Below are 24,818 nucleotides of genomic sequence, written 5' to 3'. Positions count from 1 at the left end.
TCTCCTCTCTTGGTAAAAAAGCTTTTTCTTACCTTTTGAATCAGAGGCACCTTTCCTGCCTCTCTGTCTGCCTTTCATGAACTTGCACTGGAAAACTTATTTCCTTGCTAGCTTGCAATTCCTCGTATCTCCCTTTCTGGAATAATTCTAAATATGTATCCATTGTTAAACTCTATGAAAGATTTGAAGATACAGCTTGAATGAATGACACCATACAAAATAAAGTGCAACTGTCGACAGACAAACCCTTTCTCACACAGTGGCTACAGTGAGAACTTTGATAAAGAAGGGCTGTCAGTGCTCAATTTCAACAAATCTCCGGCCCAGAGAAACAAATCTCAATTATCTCCAGAAATAATAGAGGTAGTTAACATTTGCCCCGTTTCTAGATAACCTATGACAGAAAAACGTGGCTGTTTTCCTCCTCTCCAGTTGATGTAAGAGATCTGTTACCATCATTTAAGTGATTTAAGTAACAGAACTCCTGATTTCACTGCTGGGGGGAGGTTGCCAATACCCAGAGCAGGATATGACAACTACATACTGTGCTTGTGAGCGTCAATCAGATGTTACACGCATGCAACATTGTTGTGCATAATGGAAATTTCTTGCAGAATTTGGAGGCAAAGAGGGTGAGGAAAGCAAAGTGTGCCTGAGCACGCATGTGTTTGGTGACTTCAACTAGCTAGTGTCATTCACAGGTACATATAAAACAATAGCCTGGCTTTTTCACATTGAGCTAAGAAAAATCATAAAACAGTTTGGGTTGGAAAGGATCTTAAAGATCAAGGACGGGGGCACCTTCTACTGCTCCAAGCCCTGTCCAACCTGGCCTTGAACACTGCCAGGGATGGGGCAGCCACAGCTTCTCTGGGAAACCTGCACCAGGGCCTCACCACACTCAGCAAGAAGAGTGGAAGTGAGTGCAAGTTGCTAGTTACCCAGATGAGCTCCAGGACTTTTTTGCTCTATTGAAACTACAGGAAAATCCCACTGGATTTTATCCCGGAACAATGGGGTGAAGCAGAAAGCAGTAATGAACTGTCACTAATCAATACTGCAGAAAGTTATTTTTCTTTTCTTCTTAATTCCCCTTCTAATGTGTAATTATTTTAGTAATGCAAATCTCCCTCTGTAGGATACATAGTAATTCTGTGAAATGCATGCAAATTAAACACTTCTTATGATGTGGAAAAACATTTGCTTCTGAATGAGTCATTCTGGTCTGCACAGCAGCCTAACTTTATAAACCTATGTCCTAACAGGGCTAGTGTTCAAATCTGCACTACCATGTCAGTCTGCATTGCTTGACTTCTTTCAGACCTGGAGGGCTGCCTGGCTCTTTTCCTCTTCTGACAGCCTTACAAGTAAGATAGGGAGGAAGGAAAAAACAAAAAGCTGTCTGCCTCTCAAGGGAGCCAAACTCACTAGGAATCACTGCAGGCAGCAGTCAAATCTGCTTGGTTTCTTTGCACCACATGAAATTTCTGATGAAGCTCGGTTTGCACACAGGTTTACGAAAGATGCTAAAAATGACCCCTTAGCTCTGTGGATTCATTGCTGTTGTATGAGGAAAGAGAAGCAAACTGCAGTTTAGATATAAATTTATATTATATATAAAAAGCAATGGAAATCTGCCCTCTTGCTAAGGCTTGAGTGGCAGTCATAGGTCTAACCTGTGCTTCTGTTTCTATACTTGCCCCTGGATATGGACAGGGGGGAAAAGAAAAGTTTCCATCTATTTAATGCTCTGAGGAACCACTATCTGAATCAGTAACACCAAGCCTTACAGAAACTCAGATTTTCATTATGCTGAATTCTTTCCTATTTAAATTTCAGGTTTCAGTGAAGGGAACACAGCAAATTTAGGGTAAGATGTGACCAAAAATGCAGGAAGAAAAAAATAGTATGTATTTTTTGTATGCTCTGAGTAGTCTATAACTGATAACATATAATATGAGGTGCTTATCTTGTGACCAGTATGCTGGTTCCTACCCACCCAGTGGTCTATGTTGATTCTTTTCCTTACAGGGATTTCCCACCTTACAGGGATGTCCCAGCTGCTCTGAAGCAGGAGCTGAACCAGCATCATGGCCAGCAGGTTACTCTGGGAAACTGGCACCACCTCCACTTTTCCTTAGTAAACACAGTGTAATTTGTAGGTGGTTCAGTACCTGCTGCAGGAACAGTTGAGTCATCCCCATAGCCAAGGCATGAACCTCTAAACCAGAGGCATGGGAACAATTATAGCTCTCCCATAGTAAGCAGTACCTGCCCATGAATCAGTACCCTGAGGCCCAAGTTTTCTTTGTCCAAAATTTGCTGTTGTTTGACTTTAGCCCTGCAAGCTGCTTGTGAAGGTGCACTCCATCTAAGCACAGATCTCACATGGCAACAGCTTGAAGGCTGGCTGCTTAAATCAGCTGAAAACGAACCAGAAAGATAAGATCAAGTACACGTACAAGGCCCTTAAAAAACCCTCCAAGTGACTGCCTCTTCTCTGTCTTCTTGAAGGAGGGTTCCTTTGAAGCGTCTCCTCCGTTCTGGATGGAGTCCGTCTCGGCTGCTTGCTGCTCCCTGGAGTCTGGCTGCTCCCTGGTTTCCTGTTTGCTGCCTTTCTGCTTGCTCAGCTCCACTGTAGACTTCTTGTCTTTTGAACTCTCTTTGCTCTTTTGGCCCACAGGTTCACTTTCAGCTGGGGCAACTGGCCTCTCTGTGGAGTTTAATGTCTAAAGCAGTTTCAAACAAGGGTTATTTTTAGTGCGAAATGTAAACATTTTGGAAGGCAATCCATAAATATATTAAAAAATGAAAGGCCACCTGGCAGGGAGAAATCCTGCTGTCCAACAGGTTTTCATTTACAGAGTTTGGGATGAACTCCTGCAGCCCTGACTTAGGGAAGGACTCCTAGGGAGCTGATAGAATTACTTGCAGGATTAAACCATCCCTGCATAGACTTGCTTTACTTACATATATGTCTATGCTGAAGCTGTTTTAAGAGGCAGAGGACAGCATGGAAAGATGCACAGAATCACAAGCATGCACTGCCAACTGAGACTCCGCCAGCTTTTGCATCCCAGGCTGTGGAAAGCACTCAAAAAGTGCAATGGAAAGATTCGTAAGGAAAAAGAAAGGAATTAAAGACACCATAAAGCAAAAGATAAAAATCAACTCCTCTATAAAACTGCAGCACTTCACCAAAAAATGAACACAGGGTTTGGCTATGGACGGTCACAGCATCATTTCACCTACAAGTACAAAAGAAGAGATAGCAAATATTCCAAAGACAAACACAATGACAGAGCAGCTGTTTATAGTAAAAGAAAATATTCTGAAACTCAGAGAAGCAAGGGATATGTTTGAAGTTGACAGGAGAAAAACTGTATCTGACAAACAAAGGATGAGACAATTAAACTGTCACTGCAAGTGACTAGGTATGGTTTTAATAGGAAATCTATTTGCAAATGGGATTTTCTGTTTTTCTTATGCAAAAAATTATACTGCCTTATTTATTAACACAATAAGTAAAATAGCACATAAATTTGCCATGTTGAAAAGCTGGAAATCTTACATCTGCCCTTAAAGCACAGCTCAGAGCTGAATGCTGTGTAATTTTACTTTGGGGATTTTACTATTAGTCTTAAGATATTTGGCGTTCTAGAAGCATAAGGTTATATGCTTACATGACAAGCTTAGCTTTCCTTAGAAACAAAAGCATTTTTAGATATCATGATTTCAGAGAAAAATCTGAAAGCAGAAACTCCAGGGAAATGGAACGCAAACACACCTCTTACATCTATTAAAAAACCCCCTCAAGCCATGCTAACATTGGGGAAACAGGAATGAGAGGGGTTAGCAATACTACTGCTGGCCTGTTTTAACTTGATTCACTTTTCTTCCACACCCAATATTAACCCTCTCCCGATTTAAATTACAGAACCAGCAACCATTTAATCCATTCAGTCTTGACCAGCAGGCTAAAGTCCTCAACAAGATACGTGTTTCTATTTAACTATTTCCTTTCCCAGAGAACAGACATATGTGGGTATATATTTGCTTACATCTGGATTTGTCTGCTTTTAGGCTTAAAAAACACAGTCCTGAAGCTAGTCTTTGCTCTACTTCTGTGGGATTTACATGGAGACAACACAAGAGACCTGGAGATGTGGGTGATCAGCAACCCCACACACCACAGGCAGGCACCGAGCGTCAATAGCTTACTAATGCACATTTAGCAATGTCAGACTGCAGGAGAACTGTCATCTGGGGCTGCACAGCTACCACACACTACATGTGTCTTGTTCACCTTGTGTGAAGAGAGAGACTTGCCTGGATTCACTTTTGAGTCTCCGAGTGATGCTGAAGCTCTCCCACTACAAGGCCAAGTAGAACTCCATAAAACCCACTTTAGCTCTGCCTCTTTCTTTCTGACTCATTTTAACTATCTGAGGAGAAGCTCTCAGTTGCTGGCCCCATCAATTAGTTTGACAAGACCCTTCCTGCTCTCACCTTAGTTTGCTTTTGAAATTTTTCTCTTTGGTACAACTGCAAATGCGCACATGTAGTTCAAAAATAACCACAGCACCCAAAATACGGCTGTGAAACTGGGTATGTCTGAATTCAAAGGTGCCAGAATAACTCTTATTAACACTGTGAAATCTGTGTGTGTTTACTCTGCAGGTGTAAAATTAGACCCAAGTCTTCCTCATCACATGTGCTTGATTGTGTAGGTACCCGAGAGTTAACAGTATTGCAGCCAAATCTGGCCTGGATGAAACAGGACTATTTCTGTGAGCAGGTTTGGGCCTTTGATGTTAGTCAAACAAAACACTTGAAAAAAAAAAGTAATTCATAATACATTTTCCAGACAAAATAAGAAAAAAAAGTTCAAATCAGATAATCCCTGAGGTGTTTCATATTAACTTTGAAAGGCAGGAAATTGGCATATTTTATATTGATGGGAGCAGCTCAGGAAACACAAAGCGAAGCCTATGAATAATGAAAAATGTTAATGTTTCTTATTCTAAAGAGGCATCTGCACCTGACAGATTGTTTTTACTCTCTCAACATTAACAGAGGCACTGAAAAAAGATTACCAGGTTAGTATTCTTCCCCATCATGTTGCAGGAGACTTTAATCCAAGGCTGCTCCTTAAGCGCCGGAGGCAGACCCCAAAATTTCTACAGATTCTGGGAAAGTGTTGTTATGATTTCTGCAGCATACAGAATGGCAGTGATGAAAAGCAAAGGAGAATCATGGCATTCCAGAGATGCCACAGCATAACTGAACAAAACCCTCTAAATTTCACAAAAATTCTAAAAAAGGAAAAAGTCAACAGCAGATACAGCCTGCCTTGAGCTTGTCTGTGTAATAAAACTGTCCTAAGTTACACCAGTGTAAGCAAGAGAGGAAAGAGTAATAATTTGACTAAGAAAAGCTTGGAAGGAAATTGGCTGCTAGTTGAAATAACAAAAACTAGATCCAGGACTTTAACTTTTAGTCACTTACATAAGGTTGTTGTATGACAGAAGTAATAAATGTCACAAGACCAGACCTATATTTGGGATGTTTTTAGAGAAATAATTCATAAAGATTAACCTTCCTATCATAGGACATCATGAAAACAGGAAAAGTGAGAAAATAATTTCACTAATAATTAAAAAAGAACATAAAAAGGGAAATTCTGAACAGCCAGTTTTTCAATGTAACTTCAGTTTTACTCAGGTTAAAGGAAACCCTGTATCTATACACAGAACCTGTGTTTTATCTCCCATTACTAAATGCAATTATTCTGGATACTTGCAACAGATGAGGGTTTGACTCTCTGACATTTATATTTGTATTTCTAATGAAAATGTGATTTTTCTGAATCATTTTTAAAGCCATAAAGAATATACTGTAAAGGTCACATCCAAAGTTTTGGTTTACCTTTTACGAACATAGAATGCAAGAAACAAAAACTGAATAATAACAAGCCTTTTCATGGCTTTTGTTAAATTGCAGTGACCAGTTTTCATTTTCACTTCCATTTCTCATCTGCAGAGTTTCCATCTAATTGGTCCCTTCCTCAGCAGACAAGTGAATCGAAGTAAAAATAATTCTAGCTGTGTGTATTTAGTTTCACTGCCTAAGCCAAGGCACACGGGGAAATAAAATAATGGCAAGAGGGATAGGAATAAAATTGAACATAAAACCAATATTTTAAGAAAAGGAATATAACTGGATTATTTATTTTTAAAAAATTGATAGCAAAACTTTAAAATTTATTTAATAGCATGAATAGGTAAAAAATAGAGAAGTAATGAAATATGTAAATATTTAAAGCCCAGTGAGCATGTAGCACTTTTTTGTTTCAGTGACTTTTGCATTCCAAAAGCTAGAGTTGTATGGAAGTAGGTGACAACAGCCCATTACCAAAAGATGAAAATATCCAGGCATTTACCTCTTCTGAACTGGTTGTCCCTCCATCACTGACTAAAATGACAATGGATTATAGGGGTCCTAACTGGGTTCCTGTTTGAGGCATTAATCCAATATGAAAACACACAAGAGCCAACATATGCAAGGTTTGATATACAGATACTTTTTACAGCACTGAACCAAACCCAGACGTTTCAGAAACTCTACCAACGCTTTTGAAATGCCCACATCTCTAAGGTAGATTTCTGCTTGTTCTTTTCTGTGTGAAGTGATTGTCTCTTGCAAGTCAATTTTTCCTTTAAGGCCTGAGAAACATGAACAAGGTCTCCATGGACCAGAGATCAGAGCAGGCAGTAAACAAGACAGTGCTATCAGCCCTGCCACTGTAGTTTTCTAGGAAAGAGCTTTTGCTTGCTTTTCAGAGGCAAATCTGCCTTAGAAGATCTAGTGGGACTTCCTTTCTATTTAGCAATCATAATAAGTTCCTATACCATGAATAATTAAAACCCACTCAGCTTTATACATATATTTTTATATTTTATCATCAGCATCCATTTTTCCCAATTTCTCCTTTCCAGTTTATACTTTCTCTCTATATCCATCGAAATAATGGATCTTCTTGGTGCCCACTTTTCCCAGCCTGGACAATGACAGCAGACCCTGAGGCTGTAGCACTCCAATCAAACTCTGAAGTAGGTTTTTAAGGTATGATCCCCTGTTTCTATCTAGATTTAAAAATGAGAAAAACCCATTTGACAAAACTAGCACAATGAATAAACATTACAAGATTTCTGACAGACTGAGGTTTAGCTACAATTAATGCTATAAAAGAAACAAAAGCAATGGTATGTATATTTTTAATTAAAAAGCATGCTAGAGAGTTCAATGTAGCATTCCCCTGAGTGCCATATAAGCTACAGAGCTTAGCAGTAAAGCACAAAATAAATTCCAGAATTTCAAAGTGCCCAAATTTAAATGTCATTTTTCATTGCCTAAGTTCAATGAAAACAATGAAAGGATGTGACTTTTGTTCTAAAGATAGATCAGGCGGATTTGTGGTTTTCTGCAGCTTCTAGATTTGTTACTTGAAGCACAACAGTATCAGCTTGATCCTGTGTACGCTGTTACTGCAAGGACCAGTTTCAGTCTCTGATTTTCCTATGAAACCACAGGAAATCCATATGTAGCAGCAGCACGATAGAAAACTAAACCACTCCATGACAATTCATTACTTGTCACAAACCATGGGGGAAAAAATTCTCTTTCTGGAACATGCCACTGCTCAGCCTCTTGCATGTTTATGCTCGCGACTCTTTATCTGTGTAACAAGTTGCAGAAATGGAGGGGAGGAAGCACAGTGTGGTCTGTCTTAACATGACAGGATAGAAACTAAGTCCAGAGTGTATGAAGATGTACTGTGATAAGATCTAGTTTGCATTTCTATTTCAGTAAGCCTTTAAATGCCTTAAAAAGAAAAAGTTTGTGTTATAACAAGCAACTACTTTGCTACATTTTCCCCCCTTAAAAAAAAATCCCATAAAAAAAATAAAAAAGCTATTTTAGCCAACCTTTAGTAATCCACTTTTTTTCTTTTTTTAATAAATAAATGAGTATTGGACAAAGTTGCCTCTTGCCTTCTGTGAAACACATATGTAAGGATCACAAGGATTTCTCTTTAGAGCACTGCTGACCTCTTATCCTTGCCTCTGGTCATTTAGGATTGCTGCTGCTGAAAGGTTCCTGAAAGGGTTTTCTGCTTTCTGCAGCAGGGGTGGATCAGCATATCTTTAAATGGAGGAGAGTGGGGACAGGGGATAGACATGCTACATTCTCATGAATAATGAAGGAAAATTAAGTTGGGACAGCATAAAATGGTTAACTTGACTCCAAATGCTATTTCTTATGTGCAAGTTTATTTATGTGCACAAGCAGGTCAGCATAGACACTGCTGAAATTTAGAAAAGGTCTTTTTTGTTATTCCAGAAAGATAAATACCCCTTGGGAACATCTTCACTAACCCAGAGAATAGGACATTTTATTTGTTGAGACCATACTCAATGCTGTCTCAGACCAACCATGTCAACTTTCCAGCTGAGGACAAAGGCCTCAGTTAACAGTTGGTAATTCTGATAAAAATTACCATTTTACACCCTATCTCCACAAAACATCTCAAGCCAGACATTTTCTATTTATCTTACCTAGCTCTTTAGTTTATATTCTATGGAGAAAAGCAGTGACTTTAAGGGCTCACATCATCTGACATGTCCTTATGGGGTTCTCAGACCTGCTCACCTCTACTCAATGCTTTTAAAGAGAACTCAGGGTGACTAGCTCAGGTGTAGCCATTTCTATCAAGACATTTGGACTGGGGTTGATGTATCCCACCCTGTAAACAATAAGATAGCTCTTTGATTTTGATTAATGTGGCATGAGTGACTTTAATTTGGAAGCATAAGATTTCACATTCATGTAGGTGTGGCATAGATATCGTGGCTATGCTATTTCTTCATCTCTTATTGAAATGCAGGGATTTAAACTAATACTTTCTATTTTTCTATAATTTCCCAACAGCTTTTATAGCATTAGTTAACCATCTCCATTTTAACCACAGCAGTGATTTTTGTGACCTTTGCAATTGCAAACAATTCATCACAAATAAGAAGAGACATCTGTACTGAGCAAGTCTTTGAGACACTCACTGCCTTTTGCAAAGTAAATTACTCCTAGTTCTTGCAATGGCTGTCCTTGTGTCAGTAGCAGTGACTACAGGGCTAGTAAATCTAAATGTCTACTTGTTATTGGCCTGGGCTTGTGCTATCTGAGGAGAATATGTCAAAACTGAGGCACATGGAGAATAACTGTCTGAGGCTTACAATAGACTGAAGGAGAATTAAAATTAATTTCTGAGTCTCAACCTTGGATTCCAAGAAGAAAATAAGCTACCTTTTCTTAGACACCTGAGGGGTTGACCTGTGTAACCTAACTGTGGATGTTACCAGAACACCTTGGGACTATCTTCTGCAGGCAGAAGAGAAACCCAGTAAACAATCATATTAACATGAAATTAAAAGTCAATCCCTTGCAGCAACCAGAGCAGTGCTCCACCTATTGCCAGAATGGATATTAAGCAACAAAGTATTATCAAAGAAGTCCTGCTTCTTTTGCTTTTCTTTGTGAGAAAATCAAGCCTGTGCTGGAGTTTTTAAACATTTCATGCATTTTCAGCACTCACCACTAGTTCGAAAGCTTTACAGAAGCTAGCTGTTTAGCAGTGGCTCAAAATCCTGCCTGCCTTAGGAATTGGAGGTACTGACTATTCAGTCAGCCCAAAGCTGTAGAGCAGCTACATAGTTCTGATTGTGCGCAACAGCATGGCAGTGATCCAGTAATCCCAAAGTTATTCAGAGGAAACAGCATGACACACTTCAAGGACAATAAATACATTAAAATAATCCACAATCTGTTTGGAATTGATAGCCAAAAGTAGAGCAAACAAATATTAAAAGTTTCAAAAAGCTGCAAAACCAGTTCCACTGTTAATACAGTTCTGTTTCCCACGTAAGTAGATGTTTGCCTATATACCAGTTCTGTCTTTCTAGGCCAAAATCTGGATTAAACCCCTGCTTTGATCAGAGCAGTGTTTTACATCTACTACTTTTATCACAGCTCTTTTTTCTTCCATGGTGACTAAAACGGGTGTGGAACAGCTTTATTTGTTTTAATCTGTGCTAGTATTTTGGGTAGGGCAACATTATTTGAAGTCATGGTTGCCACGGACATGAGGGTTTCATATGCATTGCTCCTGAGTCAGCTTCTGCATGCCTGGCACGTGCTGTGGTGACAAGCCTTTATGCAGGATGACCACAAGTCCCCTCAGATTTAGGAATAAGGTTGAGATTTTCCCAAACTGACTAATTTTGTAAAGTCTTATGTGGAATTAAAGGCACATTGGGTGCATAATTCTTGACTGATATCAAGAATTTTAGCTTGGATCCTCACATACACCGGTGACTATGTAATAAAGTAACTCTGAAGAACAAAGAAGTAAATGTACCCATTGTGGGGTGGGCTATCAAAAACCTGAAAATAAAAGAAACAGCAATCTTTGGGAAATAAATCAGCATTTGAGTTGTTGCATGTACCTTCTATGATCTGACTTGGGACTTTTAATCTTTGACAGCTTTTTAATCTGTTCACAGCTGTATGTACCAGCATGTACCTGTGAGCTATGTACCTGCACTATTTATTACGATAGGTAGTAAGAAACTACACTTTCCACATTTTAATGTATAAGCTACTCTGACACCCACATAATGCAACTGCCTGAAAATAACCCAGTGTTGGTTAAAAATAGAAATCTTCCACACATATTTGCAAACTTTGCCAAAATAGATCAATGGCTATATAAATCCTGAAGGCCAACTTTAATCAGAGAAGCACTAGTTCTGGACTTGGATTATTTTCTTTCTTAGCCACTTCTCTAGACTCTTTCAAGTAATACTGTCTGGCTGTCATTTGTATACAAATGATAGAATCCCAGGCTGGTTTGGGTTGGAAAGCACCTTAAGCTCATCCAGTTCCAACCCACGGCCAGGGGCAGGGACACCTTCCACTAGATCAGGTTGCTCCAAGCCCTGTCCGACCTGTCCTTGAACATATATATTAGCATAGGTTCATATATAACATATATGTGTATAAAGCCAATCCATCAGGATAGCTTTACACAGATAACCACAAATGACACCAGTCACGTTACCAAATCAGTGCTCTCCTTTTTCCCTCCAGTCTTCTGGGAATAACTGGGTACTACTTTGTGCCTTTATTTTCTGTCTAACATACTGAAGCAGCAATCACACCCTTTTATGTGCCAGCTTAGCTAACCTACATAAACTGCCAAAATAAGTTCCACGCCTAAACATCAACCCCCCGAGGCAAGCACAGGGTTTAACAAAGGTGCAGCGCAGGGACAGAGGATGCTGCCGTGTCTGTTGGCGACGGTTTCCTCCAGGAGCCCGGACCTCGCAGCACCAGTGGAAGCGGTTTGGGTGGCTGAAGCCTTCCTCGGAGGCTCAGAGCTCCCGGGCCGCCCTGTGCCACCTCGCGGGGGGGAAAGGGCCAGCGCGGAGCCCCGGGGCTGTTCCCGGGCGAGCCACGAGAGGGAGATGCAGAACGCGGCACGGGCGGCGGCGGCCACGGGGCGAGGGGCAAATGGCGGCGGGAGGGGGGGGGGGCAAAAGTAGCGGCGAGGTTAGGTCCCACAGCAGCACGGGCCGCTGGAGGCCGGCATAGCTCTGCTGCAGCACGCTTTTCAAGAGATTTTGCGAAGAATTACAACCCGTCCTCGCAGCACACATATTGCTGTAAACTCTTAAACCGACTGCTTGCTTACCAGTTTAAAAAACTTCCTCAGGTTTGCTTTGGGGGTTTTACTTTCTTCTCTTCTGGGTTTCACTTCTGCGGCTTCTGGGTTCTTACTGTCATCCTTGTCAGGAGCAGCAGGTTCTGAAGACATGTCTGCTTTCTCATTGCTTACCATCTCCGCTTCTTCCGATGTGTTCTGGGGTTGGGTTTTGGTAAATGGTGAGAAAGGGGGGAAAAATATAATAAAATTCAGGCCTAAGCAGTGAGGTTTTGGTTTTTAAAAGAGGTTACAAGCAGCAGTGCGGTATGTTGGTATATCACTAACGTGTGGCACGAAAGCATTATCAGCTTCACTCTATCTGTATGTGTCTCTTCAGGAAGTCTATTCATCCCTATTGAAAATGGCATTTATATAGGCTGGTGGGATTTTAAGCTCTTGTTTATACTGAAGAAATAGGCTTTCCTGAGTTGCAGTGCCAGATCCCAAACACAGTCATTAATCTTTGATTACAGCTGAAAATATAAATGAAATCACATACAGTAATACGTTCCCTGAGTAGATGCCACTCATGCAAAACTGATAAATATGAGAAGGATCACACCCAGGAGCTTGCACACAAGAACACAAATGGGATTAATTAAAACACACCATGGACACCGTTAAAACTGTTTAGCACCCTTCTTGGTGATGTACAGAACATACCAGCCACAGCGTTCCCAGGCTGGCTGTATTCGCGTTAGTGCCTATTCCCAGTTGTAAAGATATAAATGACTTCTTGAGGTACAAGGTAGTTAAGTAGCTCATCTATTACTTCACCTAATCCCATGGGTCACAGTCACCCTCTTTGATAGTGCTGACCTTCATCTGAGTTCAAGAAAAGCTGGTGGGTACTCAGCAACGTTGCCTCTATAGAAGGATTTTGGGTCCCACTGAGCCTTTGTGAAGTACTGGAAAGTTCCTTCTATTAAAACAGCACTTCAACCAGAGGCATGCAGTGTGTACATTGCTCTGAAATATGGATCCCCATAAGATTTATTGATTAATCTCCTGCATGTTTCATTCCACAGCCCTCTCAAGGCTATCCTGGGAACGCTGAACGTGTTTAACTGGACAAGACCTGTGCAGAGCAGAATACGTGAGCAGGAGGCACACTGGTGCCGCAGGAGGTGGAGGCACGACTGGGCAGGAGGCTGCACAGGCACTTCCTTAGCTGACTACACTGCCCTGGTAAATAACATTCTTCTGTGCCCTCAAGAACCACTAATTAATTCCCATGCCAGTGTAACTGTGTAAAGACGTATCTTCGCTTCTGCCATAAACAGAAGCTATTATGCTAATAACAAGGTAATTTGACCTGGAGCAAGCCCTTGGTCATTTGGCAGCCTATTACAGAAAGGTGCAGAACATTATAAAAGCAGAATATGTTGCAACCTATGCCTCCAATACTGAGTCAAACAGAAGCAGTTACCCTAGGTATTGGCATTTCAACACATACTTCTGCTTAGAAATCAACACAGTTACACCTGAAGCATATATTATGGTTACTATAGGAAAGAACTGCTGTAAATAAATATCAGAATGATAGCTCACAATTTTTACATGCACTTACAGGAACTCATGTGTAAATTCATACTTGTAGTTCTTTAGATCGGATTAATTTTAGCCACATGAACATGAGAATAATTTAAAAGGTAATACCAAAGATTCACCCCAGCCTCAGAGAGTGATGAAAAAGGGATGCCTCCTCCAGCATCCATACAGTACTACTGCCCTCATGTACTTTTCCAGTTGTCTTCCACTTGGTAATTCCCATATAGTATCTTTGGTTTAATAGCCCTTGAGGGATTTTTTTCCTACAGAAATTTAGCTAAACAGTTTCTGAGTTGATGAAATTCCCGGTATTCAGCAGCATCCTGTGGCAGAAGATTCAACAGCTAAAATATGCTTTTTATTTTGTTTGTTTGTTTTGAAAAGTAGTTTATTTCTGTCACCAAATAATTTTATTTGATAGTCTGCTTTTATTTTGAGCAACGACTGATCTTTCCTATTCACCTTTTATGTTACAGTAGTCATTCTGTATGCTCTTGTCATCTTCCTTTGAACTAATTTATGTAAGTTCTTTATAGAGAAACCATTCAATACATTTATGCATTTTTGTCTCAGTAGCATACCTTTTAGTTCTATTATAATTGAGTTGAAGGGCACCCCACATGCAACATGGGAACTCCCCATGAACTTCTGCAGCAGCATGAAAGGTTTTGTTTTGTTCTTTACTCCTCTTTTGTGGAAGAAATGAACATTTTGGGGGTAAGGTAGGGGGGAGAAAATTATGAGGGTATAAATATTCCTTGTCTCCAGCTGCCTGAAATGACTGCGGCCCAGCCTGCTTCCCCCCCCAGAATTGCAGATTTAATTTATATTTATGAACACTTTTGAGATAATCTATAATAATTTTAATCTATATTTCTGCCTATTCACACATACATATAATCAATTCACCATCTATTTGCTTGAAGGAAATGATTCATTGCATGAGTTGAAACAGTGGCTCAATAAAGCAGCAACCTTGCTTCTAGGAGCTCATCATTCAAAGATCACAGTTTGGGATCATATTACTGCTGCACTGTTACAGCTGCAACCCAAATGAGTTTTGTCTCTCAAGCTATGTGTATGCAATGTTAGTGACACTGCTGATAACAAATGCATCTTGGGGCAAAATGCCAAACTCTGAAAAGCACTGTCTATTGAAATAAAGAGCAAAGCGATAGTGAACTATTCAGGGAGATTGATTAAAGTAATCAGTGTCTTTTTTATACTTTTTTTCCATAGGAAGCTTCAGGAAAGTTGAAATCTTGTTTTAGAATACCTTATTTTTGCCCCCCCCCCCCTTCTTTTTTTTGAGCTTAGATATCCAGTGTATTTTTGCAGTTACTTTAACTTGATAGTATTAAGCATATCCAGATTGTCGCTGAAGTTACAGGTTATCTTGTTTGAGATCTTAGCCTTGCTATTAAAAAAGTTATGATAAATTTCTTATCATTATCTGCAGGAATCATTCTTGTATGCCCATCTCCGTCTGTAAGACTGGATTAATTGATGCTGAAGATTTTATTTTATGGTTTTGTGATCTCAAAGATACCTCTGAAATGTAGTTTAACCTTCTGCTCAAAGCTGCTGAGAAACTTGTCAAGTTGAGCTTTTGGTATCTGCAGCACTGGAGGTTCCGCAGCTTGCGTGCAATCACATGACGGTATTCAGACATACTGGGCCAAACAGAAACTATAGAGACATAACAAAATCCTCTCAAATAAGACTGACCAAGGTGGCAGGCTCTTGGAGACTGATGATACATAATGTGGTATGTCGTATACTTTTAAGAGGCAGAGAAGGTATAGTATCTCAGTAGTTGGGAAAACCCCTCCCAGTATAGAAGATTTTCTGACATACTTTGAAGAACAGAGTTTTTAATCTTCGTTCCTGTTTCCCCTGAGAAACTAGAAGAAATATTTCCATTTGTGCGTTCAAGAAAACCACCAAGGTGTTTCTGGCAGGAATTGAAAGTCTAATAGGAAGAGCCTGACAAAGAAGTAAACTTCAAATGATGTTACATTAGCCTAAACTGTTCTGTAGAGCAGTGGGCTCAGTTTCCTCAATTCACATGGGAGAAAACCAAACGGTTTTATCAACTTTTGTGACTATTTTGGGGAAGAAAATGCAACTTGTTTATAATAATAATTTATAAACAGCTTCATGAGTCTTTGATACATAAATGTTCTCACTAAAGCAAGTTATCTCCTTATAACTATAAACTACATCAGCTGAGGTTGCTGCATTCGTGGGCCCAAATTCCGCCTCCAGTTTCCTTAGACGTGGATTGTAAGAAACTCGACTTAAGTCAGCAGCTGTTGCTGTTATGCACCACAGAGACAGAAGTGCTGTTGGGTTATTTTATTTTTCTTCTTTTAAAGGCACTCTGCCAAGCTTAGAAAACATTTCAAGATACATTTGTTTGAAGGAAGATGAGCGCCATCCTTTGTTCTCCCTATTACAGAGCTAGCTTTGTTTTCTTTTCCAAAGTAGTATTTTAATTTATCTGTACTAGTGGTGTTCTAGAAGAGTTTTACTGAGCTCTTTATTTCACTATATTTGCAAAACATTCTTCCATCTCTTAAATGACAGTGGTCTTAATTTAATCTCAGTAATAAGCTTACTTAAAACAGTTGTGGTGAAAAATTGTGTCTACTCTTTAAGTCATCTTCTGGTTCTTAAAAACCCTCTTATAGTTTTGTAGAATTGTTACTATAGCATTTTCTCATCTAGGTTCTTGACCCTATAAATAGTTGCCTCGTGAGAGTGTAACTTATTTTGTAACCCAGATAACTTTGATAGGAGTTTTCCTTTTGCTTGCTGTATCTCTCCTCAAAATTCATGTAAACACTACCTTACTTTGATCTTGTGCTGGAGTCTGAACTGGCACTCTCCACTACATTTCATTAGACACAAGGAACAGTTCATGTTTTCCTGGGTCATGCCTTCTTTATGAAGCAGCTTTACTTTTATCTTAAAAATATATAGGAGAGATGACCTTTTGCGCAAGAAATTTCCACTTAAAAGGGCAGTCATGCTTGAGATCTGTTCCTGCCGCTTACAGACTCACAGGCAGGAAGCAGGGAGGGTTAGAAAGGCTTTAACCCGCCTTCCTGCCCTCCTTTGCCAAAGCAAAGAGGTTGCTGCAGTTAAGGTAGCTCTGCTTTAGCCGTGAACATGCTTTCAGTCTTCTACCCTAAAGCCCCCTGTGACCTGCGGCTGCTGCTTGAAGATCACTCACCAGATCTTGAGCTATAACAGCTCAGACTATTAACCAATTAGTGTTAACCACAGTTAAACCACACTGGTCTGTAAACAGCCCAGGAGCTAACTCACAAATCCTACTGGTTTTATTCGCTGGGTTGAGGTGGTTTGGTTAAGGGCCCTCCCTGATGCCAGGAAGGCAGCTATATCAGTAATCAGGTTGTGAAATGGTCCCCAGAAGCCCATTGCTTATTGTCCTCTGCACTCCCACAGCCAGGGGGAATTCTCTTTCAAGTTCCTTCACCCAGCAAAAACCAGCCAGAATTCCCTTTTCTCCTGCCTGGCAGGTGGTATATTCCAGGATAAGAGTAGAAACTTAGTAACTCATGGGTAATTTTAACGTTTATCCTATACATTCCACCCAGATATTTATCTTTGCCTTCCTATGGCAAAGTATGGTTGCAGACTCAGCAAAAAAATGTGTTATTATGCTTCACTTAATAGCTAACCAGTTTGCTGTTTGTATGATCATTACATAAATACCCCTCAGTAAAAAGGCAGTGATTTTTCTGGGTTTGTATGGCAACAAAATTGCAACAGGTTAAAATTCTAGTTCTTGAAAAAAATACCTATTTTTAAAAGATAATTGCCAGAGCAATCTAAATAATACTCCTTCAGTCACCTTCCTCCATTTACTGGCATGCTTGGATCAGATATAAATGAAGCATCACATTTTTCTGCCCAGATCAAATATCTACAAGGTCTTGGAACCAGGTTTCCAACACAAATATTGGAAATTACTAACTCTAATTTTCTATTAGTATTGCTTAGTATTTGCAAAAACAAACAAACAAATGTTAGCATAACAAACATTTGGGTAACAGTTATAAAAATTCTTGAAATTCAGGAAATGGGGCAAGCACAAAGTGGTTTCCATCTAAGGAGCTGAATAAGGATTTTTTTCTTCCTCCTTTTACATATTTATTCATCTGTAGTCAGAGCAACAGTGTTAACTGCAGTGTGTTGACAGGCACTTTGTTAGCTTTACTTTGAAGTGGAAGTTCATCAGAAGGTAGACGTTTAAGAGACTGCCTGGAAAGAGAGATGCTGGATCTAAATCCCAGATCTATTGAATGTTTTGGTTGCTATTTGTTATTTCAAAAGAAAAGCTACACATGACTGAATTGTACACCCATTTGAAACAGTCACTAGCTTCGATTCTCTATCTTAGCAAAAGGGCAGTACATTAAGTGTGCCAGAAAGAAAGATCACTGCAGAAAAAGAAGACAGATCTTCAAACCAAGCTGGGTTTGAGGCTGACCTGTAGTCTAAGGACCTTTTTTTTCCTCCACATTTATCCTTGGGTTTTTTTTTTTGCTCCAAGCTGACTGGGTCACCAAGGTCTTTCATCAAAGGAAATAAAATATTATTCTCTGTCAAGAAAATCCAGTAAAGCAGCATCAGCTTTTTATAGGTAAAGATTCAATGCTCAAGCAGGTAAGAATTTTTTGGGGGTTTTAAGTTCACAGAATTGTTTGGGTTGGAAGGGACCTTAAAGCTCATCCAGTTCCAGCCCCCTGCCAGGGGCAGGGACACCTTCTACTATAGCAGATTGCTCCAAGCCCCATCCAATCTGGCCTTGAACACTGCCAGGGATGGGGCAGCCACAGCTTCTCTGGGCACCCTGTGCCAACGCCTCAGCACCCTCACAGGGAAGAGCTTCTGCCTAAGAGCTCATCTCAATCTCCCCTCCGGCACATTAAAGCCATTCCCCTTGTCCTGTCCTTTAAATCCTGTGTCCAAAGCCCCTCTCCAGTTTTCCTGTAGCCCCTTTAGGCACTGGAGCTGCTCGAAGGTCTTCCCTTAAGGAGCCTTCTCTTCTCCAGGATGAACCAGCCCAGCTGGCTCAGGCTGGCTCCAGAGCAGAGCTGCTCCAGCCCTCTCAGCATCTCTATGGCCTTCTCTGGACTCTCTCCAACAGCTCCACGTCCCTCTTGTGCTGTTGCCCCAGAGCTGGATCAGGACTGCGGGGGGGGGGCGGGGTGTCCCTCCAGAGCACACACTGTAGAGGGGAAGACTCCCCTCCATAACCTGCTGCTCATGCTCTGGGGATGCATCTCAGCATACACTTGGTTCTGGGCTGCAAGCACACATTGCAGGGACCAAATTCAGTTAATCCAGAAAACTTGCAAAAATATTTGATTTTTAGCACAAATCCAGACCCAAGAAATTCTAATGACACAGAAGTGGGGTCATTTTACCCATTTCAGATTTCACATACTATTGTGATTCAGTGCATTTGTGTAAATGGTTTAACTAGTCCTTAATAGTTTTGGTAGTAACCAAAACCTACAGAGTTATAGAGAGTTCTTTATAACACTTTCCACTGACAGAAGCAGCTGATATTCACTGTGGGCAGAACCTGCATTATGAGGAACAGTAAAATATCTATAACTGGGTTAGTTTGTATCCGTCTTTCAAAATAATGTTCTAAAATCTTACCAAAGCCTTACCAGATCCAGTTTTTTAAAATCAACTATCACCACCAATTTCTCCTTCACAGGAATTATTTTCACTATTTTTTCCACAGGAATATGTGCCTTTCTCACATGCTTTTTCTATTTTAAAAGGCCTTGTTACTTTATTATGAAATTACTGAACTTCAGACCAGATCTATTGCTCTCAACTTTACACTGAAATTGTATACAACTGCCTGCCAGAAGGCCTCTTCTTTCTTACTTCATCCTGATGTCCAGTATACATCCTACTTCCCATCTCTATTTTCAAATAAGCCAGACTACTTAGAGGAGGAGGTTTCTGGAGCAATAATAACTATATAAAGCCCTTCCCTCTCCCTCTTCTTCACAACTTTCCTCTCATTTTACACACCTGATTTGCCCAGTTCCACAGGAAATTAAATCCCAAGTAACAAATGTCTCAAGTTTAGACTGTTTTCAAACATGTTTACTCTAAATAGCTAAATACCTTCCTTTCTTAAAATCTAAGTAACATACTCAAACCATATCTCCACTAACACTGTTGAGTGGGGAAAATACAGCTAAAGAAGCTGCAGGGCTAGTTGCTCAGTCAGCATCTGTGTATTTGGAAACAGTTCATTTCTGGGATTTGAACTTGAACAGAAGCCCAGGAAAGCAGTTATTCAACATGCAGTGATTCAGTAAAGTTTAATACAGCTCTTCTCTTAAGTGAAACAAGAAAAGTGTAATCCTTCAGCTTATAAACCATAAGGATCATGGAAACAGGAACCATGTTTTCAAAGTTAGTCCTAATTTTAGTTAAAACCATTATTCAACTTGAAGAAAAACGTGTCTTCCCAAGCAATCAACCTCTGTTCCCAAGCCCAAGGACTGATCCACTCTGGTATGGAACTATTTCTATTGGGAAAGAATAGAGCTACCAGATTTTCAGATTCCAGGTTTTCAGACCTTGATAAAACCTAAAGCAAACAGTTCTCATGAAAATGAAATGGGTTTTTATAGCTGCATCTATATTAATGATATAATCTGGTAAAGAATGCTATAATTTCTGTGGGTTTTTTTAACAGATAAGTTGAATTGACAGAGAACAACATTCCTGCTTCCATAGTATCATTAAAAAAAAGTGCCACTGACAGGTTTAAAAGGCTTGTTTACATGATTTTTCTGCAGCAGTCTAACTGTATTACTAGCCATGTGCCTAAGTGACTGCCCAAAACTCACGTGTTTGTACATGCATGTATTGTTTATACCCCTCTTGCATTTAGCATATGGGATATGCTCAACTTTGCAGATTTGACAGCTTTACTATATTGACTTAATCTTAACACTAGATGCTGTGTGAAGGACCAGCTCTGAAATCCAGACATACCTTTTTCCAAAAGAGCTTGCTCAGCGGCATGGGAGCAGATGATGATCTCTCCTTTGTCACCTCTTTGGGGGCATCGCTGGGCACTGCCTGCTGTTGGGCTGCAGCCTCAGGAGCTTTTGTACTCTGCTTAGTTGTCTGTGCCTCTTGAGAGGAAGGGACATTTTTGTCTGATTTTACAGAGGTAACAGGCTGCTGTTCAATGCTCTAGAAAGAATCATGAACACACAGGCTATTGGAAATATGCAAAGAACAAGATACTGCAGCAAATTCAGGCATCATCTGGTACAAGAGACAGGCATGCAGCAGACCACCATTGCACGGGACACACAAGGCAACAAGGTGCAGCTCCTGAGCTGTGTCCCTGTTCCTTTGCAAATGAGTGTCTTGAACAGATGAAGCAGATTACACAGCAACCCACCCTTTGTAACTGAAATGGTTAATTGCTAAAGAAATTAAAACACTGTCTTTTAGATTAAAAATGACAGTGAGAATAATTCCTCTTTAACTGCATTACTCATACACATAACTTGAATCATCCTACTCACTTTGGTATTAGTTGTCTGTTGGGTCTCTTTTGCAGCCTGAAGGGAAACAAAACACAAAGACAAGTCTGTCTCCGGCAGTGTCAGTGCTCACAGTTACACAGTTCAGGAATTGTCTGTGTCATAGATTATTTTATTTTTAGTGAATGTTTGTGAAAGTCCTGGCTCCTGCAACCATGGAAACTGATCTCTAGCACAGGCGAGGCTGCCTGAAGAGACTGCCAGCTTGCATCCTTCTACCTGCAGCAGTGTTGCAGCCATGTGTCAAATTGCTCTGTGCTCACACTGCCGTGCTTGCAGCCCTCAATTTGTTCTTTACAAGTGTGTATGTTTACATATGCATTCCCAGCTTCTTCACATGAGACACTGTGCAGGGTTTTAAGAGAGATTTCTGAGCTGTGTCTGCATCTGCAACTTCCAGTGCACACATACAAGCCAGAGCTGGGCCTTTTCCACTTGGGAATCGCATACCAGTCAGGGATGTGCTAACATCACCTCTAACACGGGAAGCTTTGCTTTCTGGGACACAAAACATAGGCAGATGGCTGGCTGGAAACGAATGGCATAGAACAGCAGTGGCTTTATAACTTAAGAGTTGCAGCTCTACAAAGAGCAGCTCTGCAGGTGCTGGAGGTTGGTTTAGTCCAGCCACTCACATTTTTGTGTGGGAGGTGGGATTTACTCTTTTGTGAAAAGAAATCATTCACAGTGATGAGTCTCCTGGTTTCATCAGAATGCACAAAGCCAGGAAAAATCCAGTTCGTTTAAACTTCTTCTTGGCCAGTGATTCACATCAGTTTCTATTACCCTAGCATCCAGCATAGTTTACACTCAAGACTAGTATCTAAGCCTTACAAAGAAGAGCAGCAAGCCACCACCTCAAGTAAACGGGAATGTAGCACCTCTGGGTTTAGGCAGCCTGCCACATGCTTTGTGGATCTCTTGAAAGAATAGGTGAGTTATTTTGCAGGAGCCAAGAGCTTCTTTTTGTGGTTAACTTTATTAAACAAGGTACAAAGCAAGTGGTAAGTAGTAGTGAGATAGTAATGCCACAAGCCTTCAGTAGTAATGCTGAAGTAGTTAACCCTTCTTTTCCAAGTAAAAATTCCATAATTTGGTACAGTTCTACTGCAAAACTGGCATGCAGTGCAAGGGAAATATACATGGATGGGAATAAAACCAGACGGAGAGCCAACTGTCAAATGCCATCCAAACTCAGTCTTTGAAGTCAAATGGCCAAATCACATTCCAGCAGCTTATGTTATGGTTTATATTAGGATGCACATTGCTGTTTGAAAACAACATTCACAACTTGCTTTAAAGTTAATACTCATGTAAACAACAAGACACTGAAAAACAATAATTTTGTTAACCTAATAGTCAATCTGTTCTTAACTAAGGTACAGAGAATTGCGTTTTGGAAGACTTGCAGAGAAAGAACTTTCACAGGAGACAGTGAAGTGCTTAATATTAAATACAAATACATATATTAAAGTGATAATTTCAAATAAAGAACTTCATTGCCTATTCATCCAGTTGGCACATCATGCTGAGGCATTTCAAAAGAAAAGGCATAAACTACTTTTTCTTTAATTTTTACTAGCTGTGATAACTTCAGGGCTTGCCTGTTACATCAGTGCTCCAGTTTGAATTTCCACTTTCAATCAACCTTACAAGCCAACTGTTGGCACCATTCTAATCCATCTCCTTTGTTCTTAATATGTCAGAAATGATACTTCAGTTATTGCTTCTGTATTTTGTATGTGGAAGGAAAGCTGTGAAAATACATTTTGAAACAAGAAAACTATTTTGGAAGTAATGACATTTTACGAGACAGATTTTATTGGTGTAAAAATTTAGTGCCGCCACATTCCTTCAAGATAATGGCCTTCACTCCAGACCAGAAGTCTTTAAAATTCTATCTAAAAGCCTAATGAAAACCAATTGTATCTCCCAGCAACTCACTGCAAGTTTTTTAACTGTTGCAAAAGAGGCTTAGCACCTTGACAAATTCTAGCCAGGTGTGGTTTTTACCAGGAAGCCCCAGCTCATCATGAACAAATCATTCCTGTTTTAATTGTATTAAATATCAAAACTATTAATGTAGTACGTGCAAGATGAGATCTTAACTTTAAGCTGTTGGCTAGAACTGTAGATTTGAAGCCATTGGCAGGATCATTATTCCTTCAGTAACATGTGGATGACATCTCAAAAATGAAACAGAGTCAAGAACATTTCTGTTTTGAAAGTAACTAAAAGAGCTCCCTTTGACTTGTGCTCTTCATTATAAAGCCCCCTACTCACCAGAAATTCCATGTGGGTGTGCTGAGTGAGCATTAAATATTAATTACTTTCCTCCCCCAGTGGAAGGGTCTCTGCTTCTGCATTCTTTGGGCTAGAAAGCTACCGTTTCTCTGCTTCCCTGCCATAGAACAGCATGGCAGATTATCGTCAGAGAATGCAGAAATGCCCAAATACGGACTTTCAAACAAAAAAATTTCAGTGATTTCTTTTTAAAGATAAAAGCTAGTGTCCTCTGAAACAATCACTTGGACAAAAAGCATTTTGAACAGCTTTAGAGCATCCTCAAAAACCACTTTTCCCCTCCAAACTAAACTTAGAATTCAATCAATTACTTGTTTTCAGCAAAAGTAACTGTTTCTGAAGGAAATTCCATGTTCCAATCTTCGCTGCACCATATCAGATGCCCCAGTTCACTCAATCACCAGGCAGTGTGGACCATAAAGCCTTGATTGTGATTGGACTGATCTATTAAACTTGTCCTACAATTGCAAGCACTGTTCATATCTATAGAATTCATTGTTTGTCAGTACCTTTTATTTTCAGTGGCCAAGGAAGCTTAGTTAGCATTAGCAAGTGTAACTGGGAAGCAGGAATTGGGGAAGGTTAGAGGAATCGTTTCAGAATCCTGAATTCACAGATGGTATAAAGAGAAATGCTGCACACGCAGATTGCTTTCATAATGCATGGCACAGAAATGCTCATGCCAATAGTTCTCAGAGCACTGCACAGCTGGCCAGATGCTGATTTCAGTTCCCAATTAAATAACTCCACTTTGCAACGGGAGCCATCTGTTACTGCTCAGGGTTCTGTTCTTGCTAGAGTTTCATACAGACCTTATGCCTGAAGAGTTTACTAAATGTAGTGTGTCCTAGCTTGGGACTCTCTGCCTTCTTTTTCTTGGCTCCTTTAGTGTGGGATTCAGGTGCTGTCTTCAGAGCAGGTTGCCCACCATGGCCTTTTTCCGCTTTTGATCCCTTTTGTACAACAGCATTTGAAGTTGAGTACTCAGTGCAAAGTTCTCATTTGGTTCATGGAAGACATTCAAACACTCACATGCAGTATTAAACCCAGACATTTGCTTTTAGCTCTGGACAACAAATGACGTGATCACTCAGTTCTCCTTAGACTTTTTCATGCAAGTAGTGAAATAAATATAAATGGTACAACAATACAGCTGCCTGAGCATTAAATCACAATTTGCTCCTTAAAATATTCATTAAGACCCGAATTCCACAAGGACTGAGACTGAGTTTGTAATTTATAATTTTAAAATAGGCAGCTATATAAGTCTTTGAAAGTACCTTCATTCTTTTTAGTGCAGTATTATAGGAACCTTTAACTGTTTTTCATAGTGCATTATTTAGGAAAAGGGAAGTGTGAATATTCATTATATGTGCTATCTGTATATTTCAAGTTTGCTCTAATGTTCATAAAATTAGTTAGAAATGGAAGTATCCAAAAAAATAGTAATTGATACTAGAGTGCTGAATGAGTGCTGCTTTCTTTTCATTCCAGTTAAAATAGCTGCAGGA

At 40.0% G+C, this 24,818-nt stretch overlaps 1 protein-coding gene across 4 annotated transcripts in view; it reads right to left on the bottom strand.

Annotated features, from left to right (window-relative positions):
• The window catches only part of BCAS1 (brain enriched myelin associated protein 1), a 47,561-nt gene that overhangs the window by 4,078 nt on the left and 18,665 nt on the right, over positions 1-24,818 (bottom strand). Inside the window, exons 6-10 of one of the 4 annotated variants that reach the window (XM_061375532.1) lie at positions 24,120-24,260; positions 20,986-21,021; positions 20,441-20,644; positions 11,810-11,977; positions 2,463-2,729 (exon numbers count right to left, since the gene is read on the bottom strand). In XM_061375532.1, coding sequence (XP_061231516.1) covers positions 2,463-2,729; positions 11,810-11,977; positions 20,441-20,644; positions 20,986-21,021; positions 24,120-24,260 — 816 coding nt within the window. Of the gene's footprint in view, positions 1-2,462; positions 2,730-11,809; positions 11,978-19,522; positions 20,031-20,440; positions 20,645-20,985; positions 21,022-24,119; positions 24,261-24,818 lie in introns of those variants that run through there. The other 3 variants (XM_061375534.1, XM_061375533.1, XM_061375535.1) reach the window with 3 other exon arrangements.

Source organism: Neopsephotus bourkii, unplaced genomic scaffold, assembly GCF_033783945.1.
Source record: "Neopsephotus bourkii isolate Nb327-2 ecotype Australia unplaced genomic scaffold, CSIRO-AGI_Nbou_v1 NB_1663, whole genome shotgun sequence".
NCBI classification, from domain to species: domain Eukaryota; kingdom Metazoa; phylum Chordata; class Aves; order Psittaciformes; family Psittacidae; genus Neopsephotus; species Neopsephotus bourkii.
This window is presented reverse-complemented; position numbering and strand designations above follow the sequence as displayed.